At 44.3% G+C, this 25390-nt stretch overlaps 1 protein-coding gene across 4 annotated transcripts in view; it reads right to left on the minus strand.

Annotated features, from left to right (window-relative positions):
• Positions 1-1095: 1095 nt before the first annotated feature.
• The window catches only part of LOC147441450 (FAD-dependent oxidoreductase family protein), a 66127-nt gene continuing 41832 nt past the window's right edge, over positions 1096-25390 (minus strand). For 3 of the 4 annotated variants that reach the window (XM_086483090.1, XM_086483092.1, XM_086483089.1), the window contains 3 exons: positions 22378-22802; positions 1432-1591; positions 1096-1360 (listed from right to left, as the gene is read on the minus strand). In XM_086483090.1, the coding sequence (XP_086339216.1) occupies positions 1241-1360; positions 1432-1591; positions 22378-22802 (705 nt within the window). In that variant the 3' untranslated portion in view covers positions 1096-1240. The remainder of the gene's footprint in view (positions 1361-1431; positions 1592-22377; positions 22803-25390) is intronic. The other variant, XM_086483091.1, reaches the window with a different exon arrangement.

Raw genomic sequence — 25390 nt, forward strand, 5'->3', positions numbered from 1 at the left:
AAGTGACAAAGTGTCTTTCATATATTTATTTGTGTGCTAAGGCACATGAGAGGATGGTAGAGTACTTAACAAGCTTAAGCGCGAGTACTTTCTTTCGTGTTGCAAATAATTGAAGTGCTACTACGAATCAAGCCTAGCCTTTTATGAATAAACATAAAAAACAATTTCCATTAGACTACTACATTTTTTGGCTGCTCAAATCTCTCTCTGCAATACAAATTGTATGACATGTACAACCAGTTGGCATCAAAATATGTTTATGCATGATACCAAGCAAAAATCATCACTCGTGTGTGTGTGTGTGTGTGTGTGTGTGTGTGTGTGTGTGTGATGTTTTCAACCTAATACTTGCAATTGAAACTATCTTTACAAGTCATTTGCCCACACACCATTAATCATGTCCTAAATGTGTAATTTCAAAGCTAATTCAAGTTGTCACACATGGACCAGCCTTGTAAAGGACAATGAACTAGCATTAATTATAGTTGATCCTATGCCCTTAAAGATTGGTGTGTAAGCAAGTCTTGCATCTTTGAAAGTGCATCCTTCAAAATGGAACAATACATGGCTTGCAAATCTCTTCAATAGTTTAGAGGAATCTCAACATTTACACACAATACACACAATGCATGGGTTCAACACTAGGTTGGCACTGGGACACTTTTATGTCTCTTGGCCGAACAACTTTCTGGAACTATTACAAGAGAGATGAAAATGAGTTTTGCACCGTTTTGTATCCACAAACTTCTCTTATGAGCCATGTACCCTCTTGGTAAGGGAGTTGTAGCCCATTGGACAGTTTCAAAAAAAAAATTAGAAGGCTCTTTTCGCGCAGAAACTAATAATTCTATATGTGTCATGATTGTGCAAGTAGGGCTTTTAAGAGAAACCTATTCCAAGAGTGCCTTGGAGAAAATTGATCTAGACTACACAGACACACACACATCTCACATGTTCGTTCCGTAAGCCTAGATCAATTTTCTCCGAGGCACTCTTGGAATAGCATTATCTATATATATATATATATATATATATATATATATATATATATATATTGTCCAAGAGTTTGTCCAAGGTACTATTTGAATGTTGACGAATCAGAATCATTTTGCTCTAGTCTATTCGATATGCCAAAATCACTGAATTCAATCCATTTGGAATATACATTGGAGTGTACTGAAAAATGATTTCAAGCGGTTTGTGAGTTGATGCCAGAAAAGCTTCGGAGTCTCCTTTGGGTTCATTTCCTTCCACATAACATTGCACAAACTCTATCGGCGATAGCAAGCGAGGCAGTTAGACCTGGAGATTCAATCCCAAAGAGATTGACCAGCCCACAAATGCCATGATCCACTTCACCCTACAACAGGCAAAGAAAAACCTATAAATCTATTGATCCATGGTACCAACACATATAACTTGAATGACAACCTGAATAAGAAAATCTGCAGGTGGATCCTGGGGTCCAGAAATCTTGGGCCGTATACCAGAGTAGTCGGCTTGAAGGGCTCCATCCGGTAACGCAGGATAATACTTGCGGATTTCCGGATAAAATTTCTCTGCTCTCTTGGGATCGACGGTATAATCAAACCTGCAAATGATTGACATCAGCCTTTTTGCAACAAGACAATAAAAGAGATCAAGCAGCAACGCTTTTGTTTACACTCTCTCATGCATGATACTACAGGGACATGGATACAGACATCATTTATACTGTTGTCCTAAAGGCAAGCATGGCCTGTCCAGACGTTAATGCAATAATTCTATTTGTATTTCTGTCTGCATGGTGCTCAGGTGTAACAGACTTGGACACTCCAAGTCAAGAATCTACCATGACAACACCAAATAACCACTTCAAAACAGTTCATAGTTCACAATTGATTCAACACTGGCCCGGCGGAGTTCCGTGCCTAGAGATATTGGCCCCAAAGACTGGCGCCCCTTTTGGTATTTCTTTTTGTATTAATCTGTGTTCAAAGTACAAGAGTGCGGGCAAGCGCTCACAGTCAGACTCTGCGTCCAGATGCTCTGAGTTGTGAGAGGCCAACCCGTGTATTTAAAGTTACAAGGGATGCCAAAAGCAGAGTCCAGAAGCTGAAAATCAAAAGCCCAAATAAAGCGAAGGCTCTTTCTCTCTCTTGCTTATTAAAAGAATAAAGCAAGTCCCAAAAAGCTGTCCTTTTAAAATAAAGCAAAAAAGCTCTCTCTTTCTCTCTTGCTTAATAAAGCAGAAGGCTTTTCTCTCTCTCTCAATTCGTAGAAAATAAAGCAAGCCAAAATCTGCCAAAAAAACTGCCGTACAACGCTGCCAAGTCAGCAGTACGGAATTCCGCAATTTGCGCTGCCTACCACATGTCATTTCTGCAATTAGGGTTAGGGTTTCTACAATTAGGGTTTCCTACAAAAACAGCCACGTCATCACTTTGTGACATACCCCCCTCTTGAAAGCATTGTAATCGTCCTCGATTACGCCTACAAAACAGACAGACGCCATAAACCGTCTTAGCAGACACTGACTGTTAGTACCTACGTACTAGGAACACACATCTAGCACATGTACCAATCGGCAGTCACATCACACGACATCACAGGACACCACATGACATTCAACATTCATTCGGATCTTAGACCGTGATTTATCAGCAACGTAGCTAGCAATCGCATCTAGATCCAATCGAGACCTCATAGATGGCCGATTGACTAATCCCTATTTGCAACCATGTCTATTCGAGATCAATTAGACTAAAATGCTGCAGTCATTTCGTCTATCAATTCTTGCACTTAAACAAGTCAAGAACAAGTCAGTTTCATATTTTTCGGAATTCCATTTCATAAAGTCATCCAGCAAAATACTGTCAGCTCTCAGTATCCCTGAAGCTCAAAGAGACATCAATGACTCTAGTACTCGAAAATTGAGGCATCTGTTGACAAAGGAGCGGAGTAACTCCTCTCTTGTGCAAACCCACTGCACCAAATCTCCGGCCAAGCTGAATTCTGGATTCCATTTGGAATAGATTATGCTAAACCAAAAGCTTCAAGGTAAAGATTCACATTCTGAGGAATATCTGCTAGGTCTTCCTCCTCCATTCACTTCGCATCCATTGCCAAGTAGGTCTTGAATTTAACCAAGAGCCGTCAATTCGCTTTACCTTCTTTCTTTCTTTCAGTGCCAATTTCTGTTCTGGAACGAGTACCTGCTCGTTTTCGTCCAATTCGGGTTGCACCTCCGGCTTCCCATCATCGGGCACATCGACTTCAAAAGGCTTTAAGCGACTCACATTAAAAAAAACATTGTGAATCCTTCAAGTATTCTGGCAGCTTCAGCCCAAAGGAGAGATCATTTATCTTTTCGGAAAACCTGGAAAGGTCCACACTACGTCATGCTAAGCTTACAAAGAAGCCGCTCCTTTCCCTTTTGTTTTCTTTCTCGGTCGTGCCTTCCCATAATGTAAGAGCACTCAATTCTTCTCATTCAATTTCAAATCGACAATGGCAATCTGCTGCCTTTTTCTATATTTGCTGAAATTTCTGTAAAGCCTTCCAGACCAAGTCCCTCGTGGACTGGTTGGCTTCAAAGAAAAGTCTTATCGTTCGCCCTAAGGGTAGAACCTTCATAGCAAAATCAAAAATCTCAAATGGCATCTTCCCCATCAAAGAGTCAAACGTGTTTCTGTAGGTATATTCCACCAAAGGTAAAAACCTTTCCCAAGTAGTCTTCTGATCCAACCAAGAAGACTTCAACAAATCCAGAACCACTGAATTAGCAATCTCTGATTGCCCGTCAGTCTGCGAGTGGAACGAGAACTGCAATCGCTTGCCTATGTTCTCCTAAATAGCCGTCCGAAACAAACTCGTGAACCTGGAGCCCTGTCGGAGACAATCATCTCAGGCATGCCATGTAATCTGAAGACCTGGGCAATAAACAATCGTGCCCACGCTATGTTCTCGGGAGATAAAATCCATTGCAATACTTTCCCAGGGCGGGTGGGTATGGGTAAAAAGGCTATAACAATCCCTGTGCTTTATGCCTGTCAAACTTGACCTTTTGGCATACCAAGCAATCGCGCACAAACTCGTCCACATCCTTCTTGAGTCTCGGCCAAAAGATGTATTTCTCTACCCCTTTCAAGGTGGTAGTAATGCCGCGATGACCCGTGAAAGGCAGATAGTGGCATTCGGTTTGAACCTTTTCCCTCAACGGCTGTGTAACGCACAACATGGTTTTGCTTCATCAAGTCGCGATCCCGAATGGAATAATCCGCTACTATCTCCCCTTGTTGTATTCAATTGAATACATCCGCAAAATCTATTCTACGGCGTACTGACCGACCATATCCTCGAAGTTCCTATGATGTATCACGGAAATAGCCAGAACCAACGGCTTGCGGAACAAAGTATTTACCACCAATTTCTTCTGTCCCTGCACATGGACAATAGCTGCTTCCATGACAAGAAGTAGCGTAAACTCCCATCATCTGTGAAAACCGTAAAATCGGCTCCGAGTAGGTAATGTCGCCATTGAATAAGAGCAAGGATAGCTGCCAAAAGCTCTTTCTCACAAATCTGTGCTGTCAATTTTAGCCTTGAGAACAATCGGCTCTCATAGGCAATGACATTGGCCTTCTTGCATTAAGACCGCATCCACACTACGACCACAAGTATCACAATATACTTCAAACGACTTCTGCAAGTCTGGCAAAGTCAAAACTCGTCCCGTAGTCAATTTCTCTTTCAAAGTCTGAAAGGCAGTCACCTCTGTGGATCCCCACGAGAAAGGGACTCCTTTCTATGTCAAGATATGCAAAGGGGAAGCAACCTCTGCAAACTTTCTAATGAACCGCCAGTAGTACGAACACAATCCCAAGAAGCTTCTAATTTCTTGGACATTCTTCAAATCAGGCCAATCACGGATAGTCTCTATCTTGGCTGGATCCATTTGCACTCCTGCTATTGTCCCAAAAAGTGTATCTTTGGTAGGAAAAATTCACTTTTCTTCGCATTAATCACTAACTTGTGATATCGTAATGCCTAAAAGACCTGAAGCAGATGATCTCTATGTTCTGTCTCATTCTTGGAGAAAACAATGATATCGTCAAAGAAAGTGCCAACAAATAGCCTGTACTCTCGAAAAATCCTATCCATCATCCGGTGCGATTCGGATCTAATGATATCCACTCTTCAAATCAATCCTACTAAAACACGAGGATCCCTGTAATCTGTCGAGGATATCATCGATCCTAGGAATCGGAAATTTGTTCTTGATGGTGATTTTGTTGAGAGCTCTATAATCGATGCACATTCTCCAATATCCGTCTTTCTTCAAAACCAACATTGGAGGGCAATACGGTGAAGTACTAGGCTGGACAAGACCCTTTTCCAAGAGGTCTTTCACTTGGTTCATAACTCTTCGTTCTGGGCTCGGATCACATCGTAAGGTGGCCGGTTCGGTGGTGTGCTTCCAAGTATCAGATCATTAGTAGGATGAGCGGATAGTAACTCGCCTAGCAGGCCCTCTGAAAAGCAATAGGTATAAGTGTGAAGAAAATCTTGGCGTTCTTTTTTCAAGTCAAAACATATTCGACCTTTATCCCTCGTTCAGTTCTCTCCCAAAAAAATGAGTAAAGAAACTGAAGTTCATCAAGTACAATCTCTGAGTCCTTCATTTGTCAAAGTTGCTTTCTCACCCGGTAGTCAACCACGGCATTGTTGTGGTACCAAGGGATTTCGAGTAGAACGTCACAACCTTCCAAGGCAAATACGTAAAACTCCTCGTGTCCTAAACACCCTTGTCATTGCAAACAAAGTTTGCCAATGCTCGGTGTAATGGAAACATCCTGTCCCGGTGCCACTCGAACTACCTCCGCCTATGGCCTCAGGCTATCGGGCGTAATTCCAAATCAAGCCGCCAATTCCAAGTGAAAGAAGTTGGCCTTGGTTCCTTCAAAAGAGCTTCCTGATCTTTCACTTTGCCCCAAAAGCGGCAAAGTTTGTACTTTCATTCATTTGATTCGCTTCAAGCCCCACGCAATGTGGTACCAATTTTGCTTTTTATCTGCCTTTTCTTCCACGTTCCTCAGCTGCTCTCGAACTCTCAGGCCTTTCATCGTCCTTATCATTTTGTTCTTTATGTGCCTTTTTAGGGCACTTCACAGAGATACGTCCAGGTTCCCCGCATCCAAAGCACTTTCCCTCCCTGATGAAGCGAGCTCTCTCCTGAGGAGTAAGCTTGGGTCGTGCATCTTTCTTTTCTGAGTTGCTCTTTCTACTTTCATTTGTTGAAGTCTGTTCAGCTCTTTGTGTCATGATCTCATCGGTGGGGTAAGTCAGACTGCCAGAGTGGATGGCAAAACCCCGTTTCGCATGACTCATCAACTCCTGAATAGAAGCTGACTTCTGTTCTAAGCAGTGATCTCGGATCTCTGTAGGTAGACCCAAGGTAAACCGCTCGATCTATTCTTTGAACGAGATCTTCTTAAATGAAGAGGCGGGTAGAAAAGAGCTCCAGAATCTCTCGCAATAAGCGTCCGCTGTATTCCGAAGATGGTTCCAAGCAATTCGTATATCTCATTCATACTCTCGAGCCAAGAAGAAATAAAAAGCCTCTTGAATTTCAGCCATTTAACTGGCACAATCTTGCTTAATAGAAGCGTGGACCACCAAGTTCGAGCATTCTCCTTAAAGTAAGAGGCAGCTCTCCGAATCTTAGAGGGCTCTGAGTAGCGTCCTCTCGCGAAAGCGATGTCAAATTGCTGTACAAAAGACAAAGCCTTCGAAGCATCTCTATAACCAGAAAACGTGTCAAATTTAATTGACTGTCCACTTTCCTTAAACTCTCAGACTTTCTTGCTTTTGTCTTCCAGAAAGTCATACTGGTTGGCTTTATAAAAATTCTTCTTCTTTGCATAAAAGTTGATGTCGTCAGAGTCTGAACTATCTGTAGACGAGTCCTCTGTAGAACTGTCACTCACGGGGCGAGATTTAGACCTCTTCGCCTTTTTCTTGCCCTTTCGGAAGCGTTGCTTTTTGCTTCGCTTTTTGCAGTCTTCTTCGCTTGAGTCAGATGAGCTAGAAGAATTGTCAGAAGAAGAAGAAGAAGAAGAAGAACTGGGTACTTCTTCAAATCGAACACGCTTCTTCTGTTTCTTTGCCTTTTCAAATGTTGACTGACGACCCAAATAACCCGGGAAATCAATGCCTTTCTTCTGCTTTTTGCCGTGCTTTTTAACTTTGTTCTGCGCGTCAAAAAGCTGACCACTTCGTGCATCAACCACGTCTTCTAATTCCTTCTCTGTGTATTTCTAGTGAGCAAAATGTTTCTTGAGAACGGGTTTTGGAGGTGGTGTTGTGGTTTTTTGCCGCTGCTCATGCACCTCCTGGAAAGAAGTCTCGCTCGTATATTTTGCAAATTTTGGGTCCTTCGCAAAATTGAGCATCATCTTTGTTGCATCGCCGATCAATTGATGACACTCCATCTCTCGACGCTCCGCCTGAGTAGGCCGAGGCGGGGTATACTCCTTGCCGGAATCTTCGTTGTGATCCCTTCCCGCATCTCCAGATGCAGAAGGAGTCGACTGATCTTTGCCTAAAGTCATAGTTGCCGCGGAAAAAAAAATTGGGATCGGATTTCTCGTAGAAGAGAAATCGGCTGTGCTCAGATATCACCTTCCCGCGGTCATAGGTGCCGCGGAAAAAAAATTTGGGATCGGATTTCCCGTAGAAGAGAAATCGGTTGTGCTCTTAATAGACTTGGACACTCCAAGTCAAGAATCTACCACGACAACACCAAATAACCACTTCAAAACAGTTCACAGTTTACAATTGATTCAACACTGGCCCGGCGGAGTTCCGTGCCTAGAGATATTGGCCCCAAAGATTGGCGCCCCTTTCGGTATTTCTTTTTGTATTAATCTGTGTTCAAAGTACAAGAGTGCGGGCAGGCGCTCACACTCAGACTCTACGTCCAGATGCTCTGAGTTGTGAGAGGCCAACCCGTGTATTTAAAGTTACAAGGGATGCCAAAAGCTGAAAATCAAAAGCCCAAATAAAGCAAAGGCTCTTTCTCTCTTTTGCTTATAGAAAAATAAAGCAAGTCCCAGAAAATTGTCCTTTTAAAATAAAGCAGAAAAGCTCTCTCTTTCTCTCTTGCTTAATAAAGCAAAAGGCTTTTCTCTCTCTCTCAATTGCGTAGAAAATCTGCCAAAAAAAAACTACCGTACAGCGCTGCCATGTCAGCAGTATGGGATTGCGCAATTTGCGCCGCAATTTGCATTGTCTGCCACGTGTAATTTCTGCAGTTAGGGTTAGGGTTTCTGCAATTAGGGTTTCCTGCAGAAACAGCCACGTCATCACTTTATGACATCAGGTCTTGAGATTAAGACTTGTTGGATAGATCTTTGAGGTCTCTTGGGATTGTTTGGACAGCGTTAAAATCTGCCTTCTCGTGCGTGCATGTGTGTGAATAAGAAGAGAGAACGGGAACAACCTTTCTATCACCCAAGTGTGGTATATTGGTTATCCCACTTCCCTTTGGAGTATCAAGTCTTGAGTTTTGAAAGCGCGAAGCAGAAGGTACCGGTAAGTGCGCGTCGCGATGTAGTGCAGGATTGGGGCAAGAAGCAGGAGGCGGATGTGCAGCAGAGAGAAAGCGCTAGGGATCGAAGCAGAAGGGAGAGAGAGCTCGTACGTTTTTTGGGGAAAACTCAATAAGTGAGTTTTGGGTTTTCCCACTTTTATTATAGGTGACTTTAAAAAAATGTGTCCAGGTTCATAATTGGACAAAGTATAAAAATGTACAAAAAGGGGTTATTTAGGCCTTTAACCCAACAACCTCCCACTTAAAGGCATAAATGACGCCTTTAAGTTAACCAACTCCCACCAGCTTTATGCAATGCTCATATGGTGTTCTTTGCCAGACATATGGCACTCTGGCTATCACAACCAAGCATAGGTGCCTTGGCAGGCAAACCAAACTCACTGCATAGGCGTGCTAACCAAATAGCTTCTTTGGAAGCCTCAGTGGCTGAAATATATTCAGCTTCTGTCGTAGACAATGCAACAATCTTTTGCAATCTAGAACACCATGAAACAGCACCTCCCGCAAGAGTAAATACATAGCCACTTGTGGATTTCCGTGTATCCACATCACCAGCCATGTCAGAGTCACAAAATCCCTTCAACTCCATTGGTCCTTTACCATAGCAGAGGCATTTGTTTTTAGTCCCTTTCAAGTACCTCATAATGGACTACACTGCATCCCAATGCAACCTACCTGGATTAGCCATAAATCGGCTAACAACTCCCACTGCATGGGCTATATCAAGCCGAGTAGCAACCATAGCATACATAAGTGAACCACAAGCTGAAGCATAAGGCACTTTGCATGTCATTGGCTTCTTCCTTTGACTTGGGACAATCATCCTTGGAGATTTTGACATATGGCTGTAATGGCACACCAAGAGGCTTTGCTTCAGCCATGTTAAATCTGTCCAACACCTTTTCAATGTACTTTTCTTGCGACAAATACAATAGCCGCTTGTCTCTTTGCCGTGTAACACACACTCTAAGTATATGTTCAGCTGCCCCAAGGTCTTTCATTGAAAACGCAGATTTCAACTGCCCTTTAAGAGCATCAACAGTGCTTTTCTTTACAGCTATCAACATATCGTCTACATAGAGCACAAGAATGATAGGGCTGCCATCCTCATCACGTTTGGTATACAAACAATGGTCTGCATGGCTTCTTTTGTAACCATGTTTAAGCATGAAGCGATCAAACTTCTTGTACCACTGTCTACATGATTGTTTCAGCCCATACAAGCTTCTATTGAGCATACATACCAAATGTTCCTTGCCAAGGATAACAAAACCCTCGGGTTGCTTCATGTAAAGCTCTTCTTCCACATCACCATGCAAGAAAGCAGTATGTACATCCATTTGGTCCATTTCCAAATCAAGAGCAGCCACAATGGCAAACAATACACGCAACGTGGTCATCTTCACAACAGGAGAGAACACTTCTTGAAAGTCTATGCCCTTGGTTTGAACATACCCCTTTGCAACAAGCCTTGCCTTATACTTGGGTTTTGCATCAACAGTCTTGATTTTATACACCCATTTGTTAGGAATAGCCTTCCTTCCTTTGGGCAATTCAACCAAATCCCAAGTATGATTAGCATAGGTTAGTACCTTTAAAAGATACATTAAAAGGGGCCATTTGGGCCTTTAACCCAACACCAAATAGCTTCCTTTGAAGCTACTGTGGCTGAAACACCTTGAAGCTTCTGTGGCTGAAATGTATTCAACCTTAGTAGTACTCAATGCCACAATATTCTGCAACCTGGAACACCAAGAGACTGCACCACCAGCAATAGCAAATGCATATCCACTAGTAGATTTCCTGGTATCCATGTCACCTACCATGTCGGCATCACAATATCCCTGCAACTTTAAGTCACTTTTGCCATAACAAATGCACTTTGATTGTGTACCTTTCAAATATCTCAGAATGCATTTGACAGCTTCCCAATGCGCTTTGCCAGGATTCGACATGTATCGACTAACAACTCCCACTGCATAAGCAATGTCGGGACGAGTGGTAACCATAGCATACATAAGAGAACCACAAGCTGATGCATAAGGGATTCCCTTCATTGCTTTCAATGCCACTTCATCCTTTGGGCAATCTGCTTTGCTAAGCTTAGTGTATGGAGGTAAAGGTACTCCAAGAGGCTTAGCATCAGCCATATTAAATCTGTCAAGTACTTTTGCAATGTACCTTTCTTGAGATAAAAACAACAATTTCAGCTTTTTATCTCTTTTAATACGCATGTCCAAAATATGCTCTGCATCACCCAAATCCTTCATAGCAAATGCTGAATTTAGCTTACGTTTCAAAGGATCAAGACTAGTCTTATGTTTCCCGGCAAGCAGCATGTCATCAACATAGAGAACAAGTATGATGAGACTACCATCTACATCCAGCCCGTCTCGTCGTCGTTCTCATCGTCGTCGATATCGTCGGCAAGTCCATTGCATTATAGAGATTTGTGCAATCTATATTAGACCACTCTCGCCATAGAGAGTGGGGCCTTCGGAGGAGGGTTTGACAACATTCTGGTGTCGTATTCTTCTCTCTCTATCTCTCAGCCTCAGCACCTTCATTCACAGTGTTTGCCACTTTGTTTGTGATCATTTGCACTCTCTCACTATAAGAACGGAAGGCTCTCCCTTCCGTAAGTAAAAGGAACCTTGAGCACAGTTCGGAGCACTCATCTTGAGCAAAGTTCAACATTCACATCCGCTGCACCTTACAAGAGATTACCAGGCTCATCAGACAGGACTTGATTCAGTTAGATACGAAGAGGACATGGATACAGCCTATACATGAGCAAAGTACGAAGATGACTTTCTATAGAGAGCATCTTCTCCAACTCACAAAGGATGGTTTTGTCATCAGACCAAGATACATGGATGCTCATCTATCCCATGGAATACGATGTGCTATTGGTCAGATATGCACATCCTCACATCAGCTAAGATCGAGACAGGCAGATTTAGAGGAGTACCCGCTGAGTCCAGGATTTGTCAGGTGTGCCAAATAGAGCCAGAGACAGCTACTATGAGATACGAGACCACTTTCACTATCTAGTCAGAGACGGTTTTGAGCCACTTTCTAGAGTCATGAGATACCAGGATCAGTGATGCCTCGGATTATACTTACTAGAGATTCGCAAACACAGAGAGGACCTCTTGAAGAGGGGCACAATGAGAGATCCAACGACAGCGGAAGATTACAAATTTCTTTCAGTCACAGACAGAGGCGTTCGAGCAGCCTCCACAGCATAACAGCACCAGAGGCACTAGAGGCATACTGCTTGATTGGGCGATAGAGTTGGGACGGTCCCGTCGCCCACGGATGAGGGGGCCCTCTCGATATCGACGTAGATTGCGACAAAGGACCCATACCATACTCGTGCGACATAGGAGCCGTCCCGGATACTGATGTATATGTATATGATGCCTCGACTATCAGAGAGCTCCATTGTATCAGCTCACCCTTTGTATTCCCTTTGTATCAGCTTTCACCCCACCCCTACCCACTATTTTCTTTTCAGTTCTTTGTACTTTTTGTACCCAGACCTGGTATTAGATTCACCACATGTAACCTTTTGGTCTCATAGGTCATTTTGGCCTTTTGAAGACGTTAATATTACATTTCATTTCATTTTCATTTCTCTCTCTCTCTCTCTCTCTCTCTCTCTCTCTCTCTCTCTCTCTCTCTCTCTCTCTCTCTCTCTCTCTCTCTCTCTCGGGGTAGCTTCCTACAACGTTTAAGTTCTCTTCTTCTTCTTCTTCTTCTTCTTCTCTCTCTCTCTCTCTCTCTCTCTCTCTCTCTCTCTCTCTCTCTCTCTCTCTCTCTCTCTCTCTCTTTTTTTTGGAAAAGTCAGGGCTGTATATTACTAAGTACAATATAATCCCCAGCGGATGCCAAAATAGCCTATCACGTGGGGTGTACAAGCTGAATGTATGGGTGAGAGCCACTATAGTGACAACTCGACTAGAACAATCTCATGGTGGTCTGTGTGATGAGTGGAGGAGAAACCACCGAGGGGGGGCATAATGCCATGTAATCTGGCTACCTGTAAGTGTGAAGAAGAGTGGGAATCGAGCCCAACGCCGAAGGAAGGCAAAGCGACGAGCCTCGGCTGCTCAAGATGTACCTGAGGAAGAATCCCACTGCCAAATCAGGGTGTGAATGATGTGTCCAGCCAAATGGTAGTGAGGGTATCCTGAAGGAGCTGTGGAGCCGCACTGAGAATGTGAAGACAACGAGCTCGCCAAACATTCCATAGTGTAATGCTAGTGATGACTGAAAAAACTTCATCACGTGTCTGAGGATCCCCCTGCCAAGCAATATGTGGTAACATAGCCAAAGTCCCTCGCCGATAACCAGTCGAGGTAAGCTTAAGAGCTGGATCTGTGTCTGAGCCCTCGTAGAAAAGATGCGGTCCGGGCATCGGCATCAACCATGAGACAGATCCCCAAGTGAGAAATCCATGCTGAACACCCACTTTGCTGAGTAAAAAGCAAACTGCTAGCCACACTACATGAGAAGTTGAGCATGACCAAAGACAGTGTGTAGGTGACTCAAGTAGTCGCAAAGGACAACGAGTACATAACGGATCATGACCCATAGTAGCTAGCCAAGTCCCAACTGGAAGTCCTGCATGTGCAATCATCCACATGAAAAAAGAAATATGACGAGCCGCATGTAAATCCCAGATGGCTGACCAAAACTGTTGTAGATAGGCATGGGAGAGACCTGAATGTAACCAGAAACGCATACGAGTGGGCTGCTCTGGGTGCTGTCTCATCAATGCTAATCTTCCAATTCTAACAGTGTACTCAAAGAATGATACAGGTGCACCGGTGGGGTTAGAGTGAGGCCAATGCCACTCTCCTGGGTCCCAATAAAGCTGAGATAGGGCACGACCCTCCCACACCCAAAGCCTCCAAAGTGCAGCATCAGCAGAAGCGAAACGGGGGCCAACACGACGACGCTTCCCGCGGGAGCCAACTACTCGTGTGGCCTCCCATCGAGCGCCGGGGTAGACAAGGTGTGGAGAGGTTGTATCATATGTCAATCTAGGATGAATCCCCTGAGAGTAGTCAGTATCAACTGTGAACAGCATGGTGTCTAAACGAACTAATAAGAGAGTGCTCTGAGCAAAGAGGCCTTCCCAGCCACAATGTGGAGGCATCTGAATCGTGCCTCGCATGACTGCATCCCACTGTGAAGGAACGGCGGAGTCAATCTCAAGCAGTCTGTCTGTCACCCCGCGACCAATGTCATAATGTTCTGCCACAAAATCTGCATCCAGCATACGTGTCTCATGAAACAACCGCATAGAGGCAGCAGGGCCAGTGTCCCAAGCAGCCCAATCAATGTGAGTCCTCTCTCCAAGCTGACGAGGTGGATTAACCGAAGAATCAAGAACTGCATCATTCCAAATGAGAGGCTGGCGCTCAATCTCCTCACGACATGAAGGAGGTGAGCGTATGATAGCCCGTCGCATGGAAACCCAAATCTGAAGGAGCGATCGGATGAAGGGTGAGAGAGTGCTGGTGAACAAGGGAGCATCCGTAAAGAGGAAACGATACCCTGTATGCCAAGTATGACCATCTCTAGTGCCGAGGCGTGGAGTCGCGGTGCAAAGAGCGGCCTGAAGAAGCATCTTTCAAGGTTCTTGGCCGGGAAAAAGACCCGAACAATAAGCTTGGTAAGAAGGGCGCGGCTCTGTAATTCTCGATCAATAATGCCAAGGCCTCCCTCTGACCTAGGAAGAATAATCGTGGACCAGTGAACTCGAGCACGAGTATCAATAATCCCATCTGTGCCACTCCATAAAAAGTTCCGCACTAGTCGGCGGAGCTGAGCTATCACACCAGAATGTAGCATCAAACAAGAGGCCGTATACCATACTGTAGCCAGAATGACTTGGTTGGCGACCAATGCACGGCCAGCCAACGACAGATGACGTGAAGACCAATGACAACTTCGTGCGAATAGACTACAGTACAGGTGCAAACTACTGCTGTGAGGAAACGTCAAATCCAATCTGAAAGCCCAGATAACTGCATGTCTAACCCGGCTGCAGCCATGTGAAACCATCAGCTACCCCCCAAGTAGGTATGTCATCACTGCCAACCAGTAACCCATAGGATTTATGCCAGTTGATGCGTGCACCACTGGCAATGCAAAAAACCTCGAGGGCCTCCCGCATGGCATCAAGAGCAGCTAGCAAATAGCGCAACATCAGCATAGTGTCATCAGCAAACTTCTGATCGATAAGGTCTGGAGCTCAAGGTACTGGCATGGTCAAGCCACGAAATGCATGACTCTGAGCACGAAGAAAGTCGAACATAGTCTCTCCTACAAACAGATACAGATATGCTGCTAAAGGACATCCCTGACAGACAGATCGAGAAAGCTCAAAACTGCGACTTACACGGCCACCAATAGTAATAGCACTGCTTGCAGTCCTGAAGAGAGCGGAAATGCCTGAGATCCATCTCGAAGGGAAACCCATCCTGGCTAATGATCCTCTCTCTCTCTCTCACATGCGTCTCCCTGTTTTAAGGGTTTTGCCACTTCTTCTTTGCTATTTTTAGGGTTTTGAAATTGCCTTTTGGCAGTTTTAGAATTTTGTCACTGTTATTTTGCTGTTTATTAGGGTTTCGTCACTGTTTTTTGCTGTTTTTTAGGGTTTTGTTACCATTTCTTGTTGTTTTTAAGGGTTTCGCCACTGTTTTTAGCTGGTTTTTAGGATTTCATACCTATGTTTTGCTGTTTTTTAAGGTTTCACAAGCGTTTCTTGCTGTTTTTTAGGGTTTCTTATATTTTTAATTTTTTTGAGACTCACTCTCTCTCTCTCTCTCTCTCTCTCTCTCTCTCTCTCTCAATCAATCATGGGAATCGTCAAAGAAGTGCCAACGGCTTCCCCCACGTGTAAGAAGACGCATCCCTCACCGGCCGCCCACAAAGCCTCTCTCATACGGACAGGGAAAAGAATGTCGGCAATAGAGAAGGAAATGAGAGAATGGAGAAACGAAGTTGAAGAGTGGAGGAAGGAGAGGAGCACTATTCTTCAAAGATGGACCAAAGAAAGAGATGGCATATGTAGGAGGATCGCTTCGCTCCAGGAGAAAATGGTCATCCAAGATTCCACATCCGAAATCTACAAGCAAAAAGTGGACAGCTCGAAGAAGGAGAAATTCAGCCGTCCATGATGGAAGAATTGAATACCATGAGAGAAGAAATACGGGTTATCAAGGAAGGTGAGGAGAAGAGGTCATGGGCTGCAGTCATCTCCGCAACACAAAAGAAAGTAGAGGAGGCCGAAAAATGGATTGAGGTTGCCAAGAAAGGGAAAGGTACGGAAGCTCCTTGTACACCCACTCTTATTAACATGACCCTCGAAGAGGAACAAAGGAGGAGGATGCGGGCTCTACATGTGAGGGTAACCGGCCTCAAGGACATAAACAATGTGGAAAAAGAGGTCACAAGCCTCACATCCATGATGGGGGTGGGCAAGCCTTCATGAAGAGTGGGCAAGAAGAGTGATGGCCCGGGAGAATCTTCAAAAGTGAGAGCTCTCATACTACGTTTCCCCTCCTTGGAAGAGAAGAAGGAATTCTTGAGAAAGAGGCCTACTCTCAAGAAGACAGATATTTTTCTCGGTGATGATCTCACTCTCTCACAGCTTGCGCATATGAGAGAGGTAATGCCAGAGATTACGGCAGCAAGGGAGAAGGGAAAGATGGCTTTTTACAGAGATAGTCGGGTGGTGATTGTAGAGCAAAGCTCTACATGACTGTGTGAGACCTATGGGACCACACTGAAGATGGCTACTTGGAATTGTAATGGATCTCTGACGTTGGTGCCTTTGAGGACAATTTCAGAGACAGGGACATTGTTTTCTTCTCAGAGACGCATCAGGCCCTCGGACAGCTTATGCCACATGTGGTGGGATACAGATGGGAGACAACCCACAGGACAATCGTGAAATCTGAGCATGGGAGTAGAGGTTCAGGAGTAGTAGTAGCGCTATTTAGGGAGGAGTTACATCCACTACTACATATTGTACGAAGAGATGATCATGCTAGATACATGTGGGTGAGGCTGAGCGCTGACACGGGCCGATCTCTATACATTGCCATATGTTACTTCCCCCCCCCCCCCAGTACGTCAGTATATGCTGCATCTAGAGGATACTCACCTTTCTCTATACTACATGATTGTTGGCTCAAAGCCTATGGAGGATGGTGCCTTGCAGCCATGGCATGGAGGATGGTGCCTTGCAGCCATGGCGTGGAGGATGCAGAGAACGAGAGAGAGAGAGAGAGAGAGAGAGAGAGAGAGAGAGAGAGAGAGAGAGAGAGAGAGTCGATACTGCAAGGAGAAAATCACTACACGCTATGCTTAATTGAGAGTTTGTAATTAAAAAAAAACTTACAATATATGGCAATACTTGCCATGCAAACTCAAAAGGTAACTAAAGGTTCATTTGCAAGCTATAAGCGGTGTTCCCATAAGCAGATGCAGCTGAACCCGGGCTTGAATACCCCCCCCCCTGAAGCCCAAACCATTGACTATGGACTTGATACGGACCATGGCAGAGTCCAATCACCTGAAACTATGAGTAGAAGTCCCGCCCTTGACAATAACATAGGTGTGTGTGTGCACTTCTCTCAAACAACTATCAGTGTGAGACATACCAGAACTCGACCAAACAACAAAGGGTGGTCTTACCACTTTCATTTTCGTGGCACTGTCTATAACCCGTACATTTTATTGACAAATGACTGACATAAAGGAAACATAAAGACAAACTGAAAACTACAAGACATCACTTTCTATGAGAAGCATTGGTGCTTCACCATCTTCATCACCTTCTACCATGTTGATCTGTCGCTTCTCTTCTTAAAGCATTTATCCGGAGGATGATTGGTCGTTCCACAGTGGATGCAAGGCCTGGTTGAAGTTGCAGGCCTGGTTGAAGTGCAACCACGAGCTACATATGCAGTCGGTACGAAAGAGCTAATTCGTGGTACTCGTTTCTCTTCTTCCTGCAATGAGTTAACAATACCATCCAAAGAAGGCAGAGGATCCTTCTCCTTTAAAATAGTTACAATTTGACGAAATTCTGCAGGTAGGCTATTCAGAAAAACGGCTGTAAGATCTTCATCTAGCTGAATGCGGATGCTTTTTAGTCTGTTAGCTAAAGCTGCAATATATTCATCATCACGCATTGAAAGAGAATACAGCTCCATTTTAAGGCTCATGTTGGAGTATTTGGCTTTGGGACCAAACAATTTCTCTAGTTCCATCTAAGCAGGATTTGCAGATTGCATGTCATCCAGATAATGAATAAAATCATCTTCGAAAGATGTCAGAATAATACCCAATGCTTGCTCGTCCTTGCGTTGTTGTTCGGTAGATAACGCTCTGGTAACTGTAGTGGATGTGCCTGCTTCGTCGGTTGATAGCAGCTTGACGACGCTCCACAAATTCTTGCGCATCAGATATCCCTTTACTTTAATTTGGCAGGTGTGGAAGCTAGATCCATTAAATTTATCAATTTTCGACGCCATGTTGAAGCCTTTCAGAAGCCTGATAGAAAATTTATGTTATTGGTTATTGTCGGCTTAACTTCCGCTTGTCTTCGTCTTCAATTGTCTTTGCATGCATATATTAAGCTGCTGCAGAAACTTTCTAAATCACTGCAATTGACTCTTCCTGAGTTTGAAAAACGCCTTCAAATTATTTACGAGCCAATGTACAATTGAGCCGAGCACGGACGGGGTGACTTACACCTTGTCGAGGGTCTGAAGACCCGCTTGCTTAAGGACTCAAGACCGAATTGGGTGGTCACTTGAATAAAATGTGAAATAAACAAAATAAAACGACCTCTTTTATGCAGAGATGGCACAAAAACGACAGCGTAGAGGGTAGTCTGGCTCGCAGCAGGCTGTAGAGGCAGATTTGGCAGACGAGTGTGTGTCAAATGTTGATTCTCAAGCCAGGGCGACCATGCTCATGCAAAGTTTGCTCAAATCTGTGCAGGTTGTTCAACCTCCTCTCTCCTCTCTAAGCGGCTGCTCCCGCATTGGTGAACCGAGCTGATGCCGATGCCAAGCAAAACCACCTCGCTCTAATACCAGGTGTTGGCTCAAAGCCTATGGAGGATGAAGCCTTGCAGCCATGGCGTGGAGGATGCAAAGAACGAGAGAGAGAGAGAGAGAGAGAGAGAGAGAGAGAGAGTCGATACTGCAAGGAGAAAATCAACTACACGTTATGCTTAATTGAGAGTTTGTTAAAAAAAAAAAAACTTAAAATATATGGCAATACTTGCCATGCAAACTCAAAAGGTAACTAAAGGTTCATCTGCATGCTATAAGCGGTGTTCCCACAGGCAGATGCCACTGAACCCGGGCTTGAATACCCAACAATGATGATGTATGGGAGTTTTCTAGGGATGGTAATATCATCCTCCTAGGGGACTTCAATGCCCAAACTGGCAACTCTTAAGACAGTCTTCTACGACACTTCACATGAGATGCTTAGAGAGCTAGATGTGGGTGAGTTGGGGCTTGACAGATGCTCACATGACAGAGAGTAGACGGAGTATGGGAGATACCTCATGGAGATGACGACTGCACATCGGTTAGCCATACTTAATGGCTTACAGCGATTTCCTGGAGCAGCCGATTTCACATGCTTTCCACACAGACACGAGACCAGTACAGTGGACTATGTTATGGCACAGCCGAGCTTTATTCCTTGTATTCAGGATTTCATAGTGGGAGCCAGACCAGTGGGCATAGCAGTGGATCATGCACTTTTGACATTTTCTCTTTCATTTCAGTACAGTACAGCCCAGACATCAGGAGGTAGGTCACATACTCGTTATACATTTACACCAGAGACTAACTCAGTTTATACAGAGGAGATCTATAGCCATCTATGAACAGATGGTCCCAGCCTCTTAGTGGAGGAGTGCACTACTTTACTGACTGAGACATTGCATGGTGCAGCATCAGAGGCATATCCACACACTCAACCAGGTCGGAGGCGATATTCTGAAAGCATGCCCCAGAATAGTTGGTATGATGAGGAGTGCAGAGAGATGAGAGTCCAGCTTCAGAGGGATCTTTTTTTAGGAGTCATCACTTACAGACAATCTCGGATTGCTTCACGCCTTGTGCGACGGAAGAAACGAGCTTACTTGGCCCAGATGGAGCGAGACTTGTATCAGTTGTTCTTGAGTAGAGACTGAGGAGAGGCATGGCGATTCTTTCATGAGCACTCTCCTCCCCCAATGATTACTTCTCCTGATGTGTGGGGCCAGTATGCCTCATCGTTATATACCGTTCCTGGACAGGACCCCCTTCCAGATCCTACAGAGCCATGCCCACCTACGAGCACCTTCTTTACCACTGAGATGGTAAAGAGAACCATTGACAGGATAAGGACCAGCAGGGCATATGATCATGATGGTCTAGTAGCAGAGCACTTTACACATGCTAGAGATATGCTGGTAGAGGTTCTTGCAGTGTTGTTCAATCGTGCTATGTGTGAGGGGTTACCTGAGACTTGGAGGTTGTCTACTATTGTGCCTATCTTCAAAGCAGGTGATCCTACAGAGCCTGGGAATTACCGCACTATTATGGTTGGGCACACATTGGCACGGTTGTATGCATCCATTCTTGAGCAGCAGTTGAGTAATTGGGCGGAGGGTGAGGATGTACAAGCAAAGGGCCAGACCGGTTTCAAGAGGGGTTTCTCCACTCTTGATCATATTCTGACACTCAGAGCCATCATTGAGAAGGGCAGGTCACATGGGAGACGAAATTATTGTAGCTTTGTGGATTTCCGCAAAGCATTTGACATGGTACCGAGAGCTCGATTGATGCGCAGATTGCAGGAGATGGGGGTGCCCATAGTGTTGATTTGGGGGATTATGGCTCTATACAGATCAGTGATGGGACATGTACGCACTCCGGAGAGGATATCTGATTTAGTTCACTCCACCATTGGGGTGAAACAGGGTTGCCCATTGTCTCCTACTCTATTTGGTATGTATGTTGATGAGGTGTCTGATTACATTGACAAAGGGTGATAGAGGTGCCCAGCTAGCAGGGACGTGGATCCCATTGTTGTTATATGCTGATGATATTGTGTTGATCTCTGACTCACCCAAGGGTATGCAGCAACAGTTGGATGCATTACACAAATTTGCAGAGGATAGTGGATTGTCTGTAAACCTTGGTAAAACCAAGGTTAAGTGTTTAACACCACACCACAGTGGATCAAGAGATCAGCACCGACTTTCACATATGGTCAACAGATTGTAAAGTATACAGATGCACACACTTACCTTGGGGTTGTCTTCACTGGGCCGAGGTTTTCTTTGGGGAGAGCAGCAGAGACTAGACTGACTAGAGCTTTTGCGGCCTTGGGAGGCTTGGAGAGGATGTGTTCGTCGCAGGTTCAGATCCAGGAACCTCGGACAAAGTTATGGCCCTTTGATACCTTAGTAGCCTCAGCTATGTTGTATGGGGTGCAGACATGGGGACCTTCTGTAGGCTAGGATGGTTGGAGACGTATGGAGAGGCCCTTGGTATCTGTGATCTCTCGACTGATCAGAGCCAAGGCCTCCGTACCCCACGCTATCATTCGAGCAGAGCTAGCTGCCCCTCCTATGGAGATTGAGGCGCTTACCAGATTAGTCTCCTTTGTGCACAGCTTGTGGGATACTACTAGAGATGGATATGCTAGACTGGCCCTTGAGTCTTCCAGACAGTTAGCTCTTCAGGGGGACACTTCATGCTGGTATGCACAGATGACATCATGGTTTCAGACGCATGGTTTCACCATGGACACATTGCCCCCTTTCCAGTACTCTCTTCAGGCACCCTCGATGTCTCTTACACGGGTGGAGATTACTAGACTCATTCGTCGGGACCTGATCCAACTGGATACCAGGAGGACATGGATAGAGCCGCCACATGAGTTGGGCATGAAGATGGATTTCTATAATGAGCATCTTCTCCACCTCACAGGAGATGGGTTTGTGATTTGACCCTGCTACATGGACACACATATGTCTCATGGTTTGCGGTGTGCCATTGGTCAGATACGCACATCCTCTCAACAGCTGGAGATTGAGACTAGTAGATTTAGAGGGATACCAGCAGACAGCACGATATGCCGCTTATGCCAGTTAGAGCCAGAGACAGAGCTACATTACATATGTCATTGCACAGTGTACTTTCCACTGCTTATTCAGAGAGGGTTTCGGTCCTTTCTCTAGGGTCAGAGTTATGAGGATCAGAGATGTCTTGGGCTATATCTACTTGAGTTACACAGATATAGAGACACTTTACTGGGGAGAGATAGAGAGAGACAGTCCCAGAGACAGATTACTGACTAGATATGGGACAGCAAGAGGAGCAGTCATCTTTGCAGAGCTCGGATCACACTCATTCGACCACTACCGGCACTCTCATCGACCGAGCACTGGAGCTACGGAGATCTAGACGGCCACGATTGAGGAGAGGGGCTACACGGCATCGACGGAGACTACAGCAGAGGATTCGAGCCATACTCTCTCCATATCCAGAGTGCATATGAGGATGGATTCTAGTAGTCGTAGTATCTAGTTCTTTTGTACCCAGACATGGTATCAGATTCACCATTTTGTAACAGATTGGTCTCATAGGTCATTTTGGCCTTTTGAAGACGTTAATATAAATTTCATTTCATTTCTCTCTCTCTCTCTCAATTTTTATGCAATTCTCTGAAAGCAAACTTACCCAAGCTGATGAACCTCATCTTCAGCAAACAGCCACTCCACATCTGGGCCAAACCTTACCTGTCCGCCCAAGTCCAGAGTCACATGAACCCCAAGACCACCTTTTTCTGGTATGGGATAAACCAGATGCGAAAAAGGCACTTTCTTGAATCCTACCAGACTAAAATAGCAACCACGGGCAAAAAAGCTGCTTGGCACATATGTGGTTGGAAATCCTTCTAACCTTCTCGCAACTGCACTTGCCCTCAGGCCCGCTGCATTTATAACAGTTTTGGCACATAAAATCATTGAGTTTATATCACTGTCATCCTGTGCTGTAAAGACTTCTCTGCTGCACACAAGCATTTCAATCCCTTCACTACATACATTGCCTGCAAGTACTGACGAATTGAAAGCAAATGTTGCACCATGGAGCTCAGCATCTGCCTGATGACGAAAGAGAAGTCACAGCCAACAAAAAATGTGTAAGAAAGGTTTTCATGATACAAAAGCAAGAAGTCAATTATGCAAGAAAATATAAGAAATAAAGTTTTGGCAGTGATTCACGCCTTGAGTTCTTGGAAACGTTATTTACTTGGTACGGACTTTGATCACCGGAGCTAGGAGATATTTCCTTACTTAAGCTAAGTTGTCAGATAAGTGGATGAGATGGGCAATTTGTTCTCCCAATTTCATTTCTAGATTGTCTACGTCAAGGGCATGAAGAATATTGTTGCAGATGCTCTCTCTCTCTCTCTCTCTCTCTCTCTCTCTCTCTCTCTCTCTCTCTCTCTCTCTCTCTCTCTCAAGGATTTTGACAGTCACTACGACATTCCATGAGTAATGGGAGAAAAAGGGTGACGACGTTTCGTTACACTCTCAAGGATCGTTACCTAATGAGAAGGACAAAGCAATGTGTTACACAGGCTTAGAGACATTAAGCGTTGACAGAATGCCATACATAATCCACGTTACATTGGGCATCGATGCATCAAGGCAGGCAGTCCTACTTTTACTGACTTCGGCTGGAGATCTTGTATGATATGCCAAAAGATGAAGTATAACAAGCACAAAGAACCACCTATTCTTCAACCTTTACCTATTCCAGATAGACCTTTGGAGAATATTGCTATGAAGCTGATCTTGATCTTCCAAAGAGTCAGCATGGGCATAATGACATTTCGACTAGTGTGGAATATGGGTAGAATCAGCAAGCAGGCTCACTTTGTTCAAGTAAAGAAGACATTCAAAGCCGATAAGATGACAACAGAGAGATACGGGACAGTGAATATGTGATGGCGTGACCCATGATGGTGTGTCAATGTATGGCTGTTGACCTATATGGACAGACTACATGGACCTTCTGATGTGGTAGTGATTGTGTGGTAGCGTATGGAGTTCTGACGTGGCAGCACCCCTTGCATGCTTTTCTCAGTGACCTCCTCCCACATAATTTATTAGCCAAGTCGCTTTTGGGCACAGGTGTAATTTTGTAAATAGCAAATGCTTTTGGCTCCCCAAGAAATATAGGTATGTGTCTCATATTATGTGAGTGACCTCACAGAGTGATTGTATACTTACGATTGCTCACCTAATAAACAAAGAAATACCACAAGGGACGCCTATTAACTCCACCCCTCTCAGTTGTGAGCTGTACTTTTCAAGTTTTGTCTTCTTGTTCTAGTTCAGTTAGCGTTGTTGTAGCGACCACCAGGCCACTTTTGTCCTCGTGCATTGTACATATGCCCATCATTCTAGGGCTAGCTTGTCTTTGTGCTTGCACCTATACGACAACTTGTCGAGCGCCCTTCTTCTCCTCTTAAAAACACTCAACTTCCAAAGTGCTAGCTGGATGCATGTGCCAATCAAACGCACACGAGTTTGATTCGAACCCCGGGGCTGAATCAAATGTGGCCCTAAATTTTTAGCCTTTTACAAGCATTGACCATTGATAATAAAGCATTTACAAGCACTTTTGTAACATTATGACATTCAACATTAGAACAAATTTAATTCAATGGACATTGCGAAAGAAAACTCTGTTCTTAAAACCCAATCATGGTCAAGTTTGGAATGTTCTTTCAAACTCCCAACTTTCAAAAGTTTTGAAAACATTTCAAAAGTGTCTGAAACAAACTATGCACGTAATTCACACAAAGTTGCTTTCTCCTTTGTACCAAATCAATAAAGAAATAACTGCAAGGGCGAATCCTCAGTGAAGGAGACATCTTGCTCTTAACTCAAACAGTTGACAAATCAGAACTCCTAGATGCAAGACGGGAGCCTGGTTCTTCAAGTAAAAAGATAGTCTAGAGTCAAGATTTCACAACTTAACCCTGTATGTCCTTAGGCAGGCTTCCCCATGTTCGTATCCGTGCTATAAATGCACATTTTTTTCTTAGAACATTGCTTCATCGCCATATGTCATGAGCAAGCACATAGGCATTGATGCACATCATTTTGCTAGAACATTAAGTCATTACCATATGTCATGAGTGAGCACCTGAGCATTGGCAAGGCCTAGAAAGGGAGTAGAAAGGCCACGATTTGGAACAGATCCCTTAGCTAAAATGGAGGTTAGCCTAGGGCCCTGGAGCAAATAAGGAGTCTAGAGGAACAAAGGCTCATTGTCAGTATTCTTTTTGCATTTGGATTCTTGGCCACTCGGTAAAAGGACACTCCCACACAAGAACTTTGCAACATGTGAACCGTTGTTTGCCTTCCCGCTAGCCAGCAAAAGGTCTAGAAGGGACAAGGCAGCCAACAACAGATGGAGTATATGAAATGTATAAATGCAATTATATGAGCTCCCCTATCTGAATGTACATGTACCCTCGTAAATTTTAAAGCCTCTTGTTTCAAGCCACGATCAGATCAAGAGTGACTCCTCTTCTTTTGAATCACTATATGGCCAAAGTTTTTCCCTCTCCCACTGCCAATTCAAACATAATTGGGATTAAGAAAGATTTCGACTCAATCTAAGAAACATACTAACCACATCCATAACCAACAACCTGCATGCATTTTGAACGCTT

This window comes from Adiantum capillus-veneris, chromosome 15 (genome assembly GCF_014529385.1).
Source record: "Adiantum capillus-veneris isolate H3 chromosome 15, ASM1452938v2, whole genome shotgun sequence".
Lineage (NCBI taxonomy): Eukaryota > Viridiplantae > Streptophyta > Polypodiopsida > Polypodiales > Pteridaceae > Adiantum > Adiantum capillus-veneris.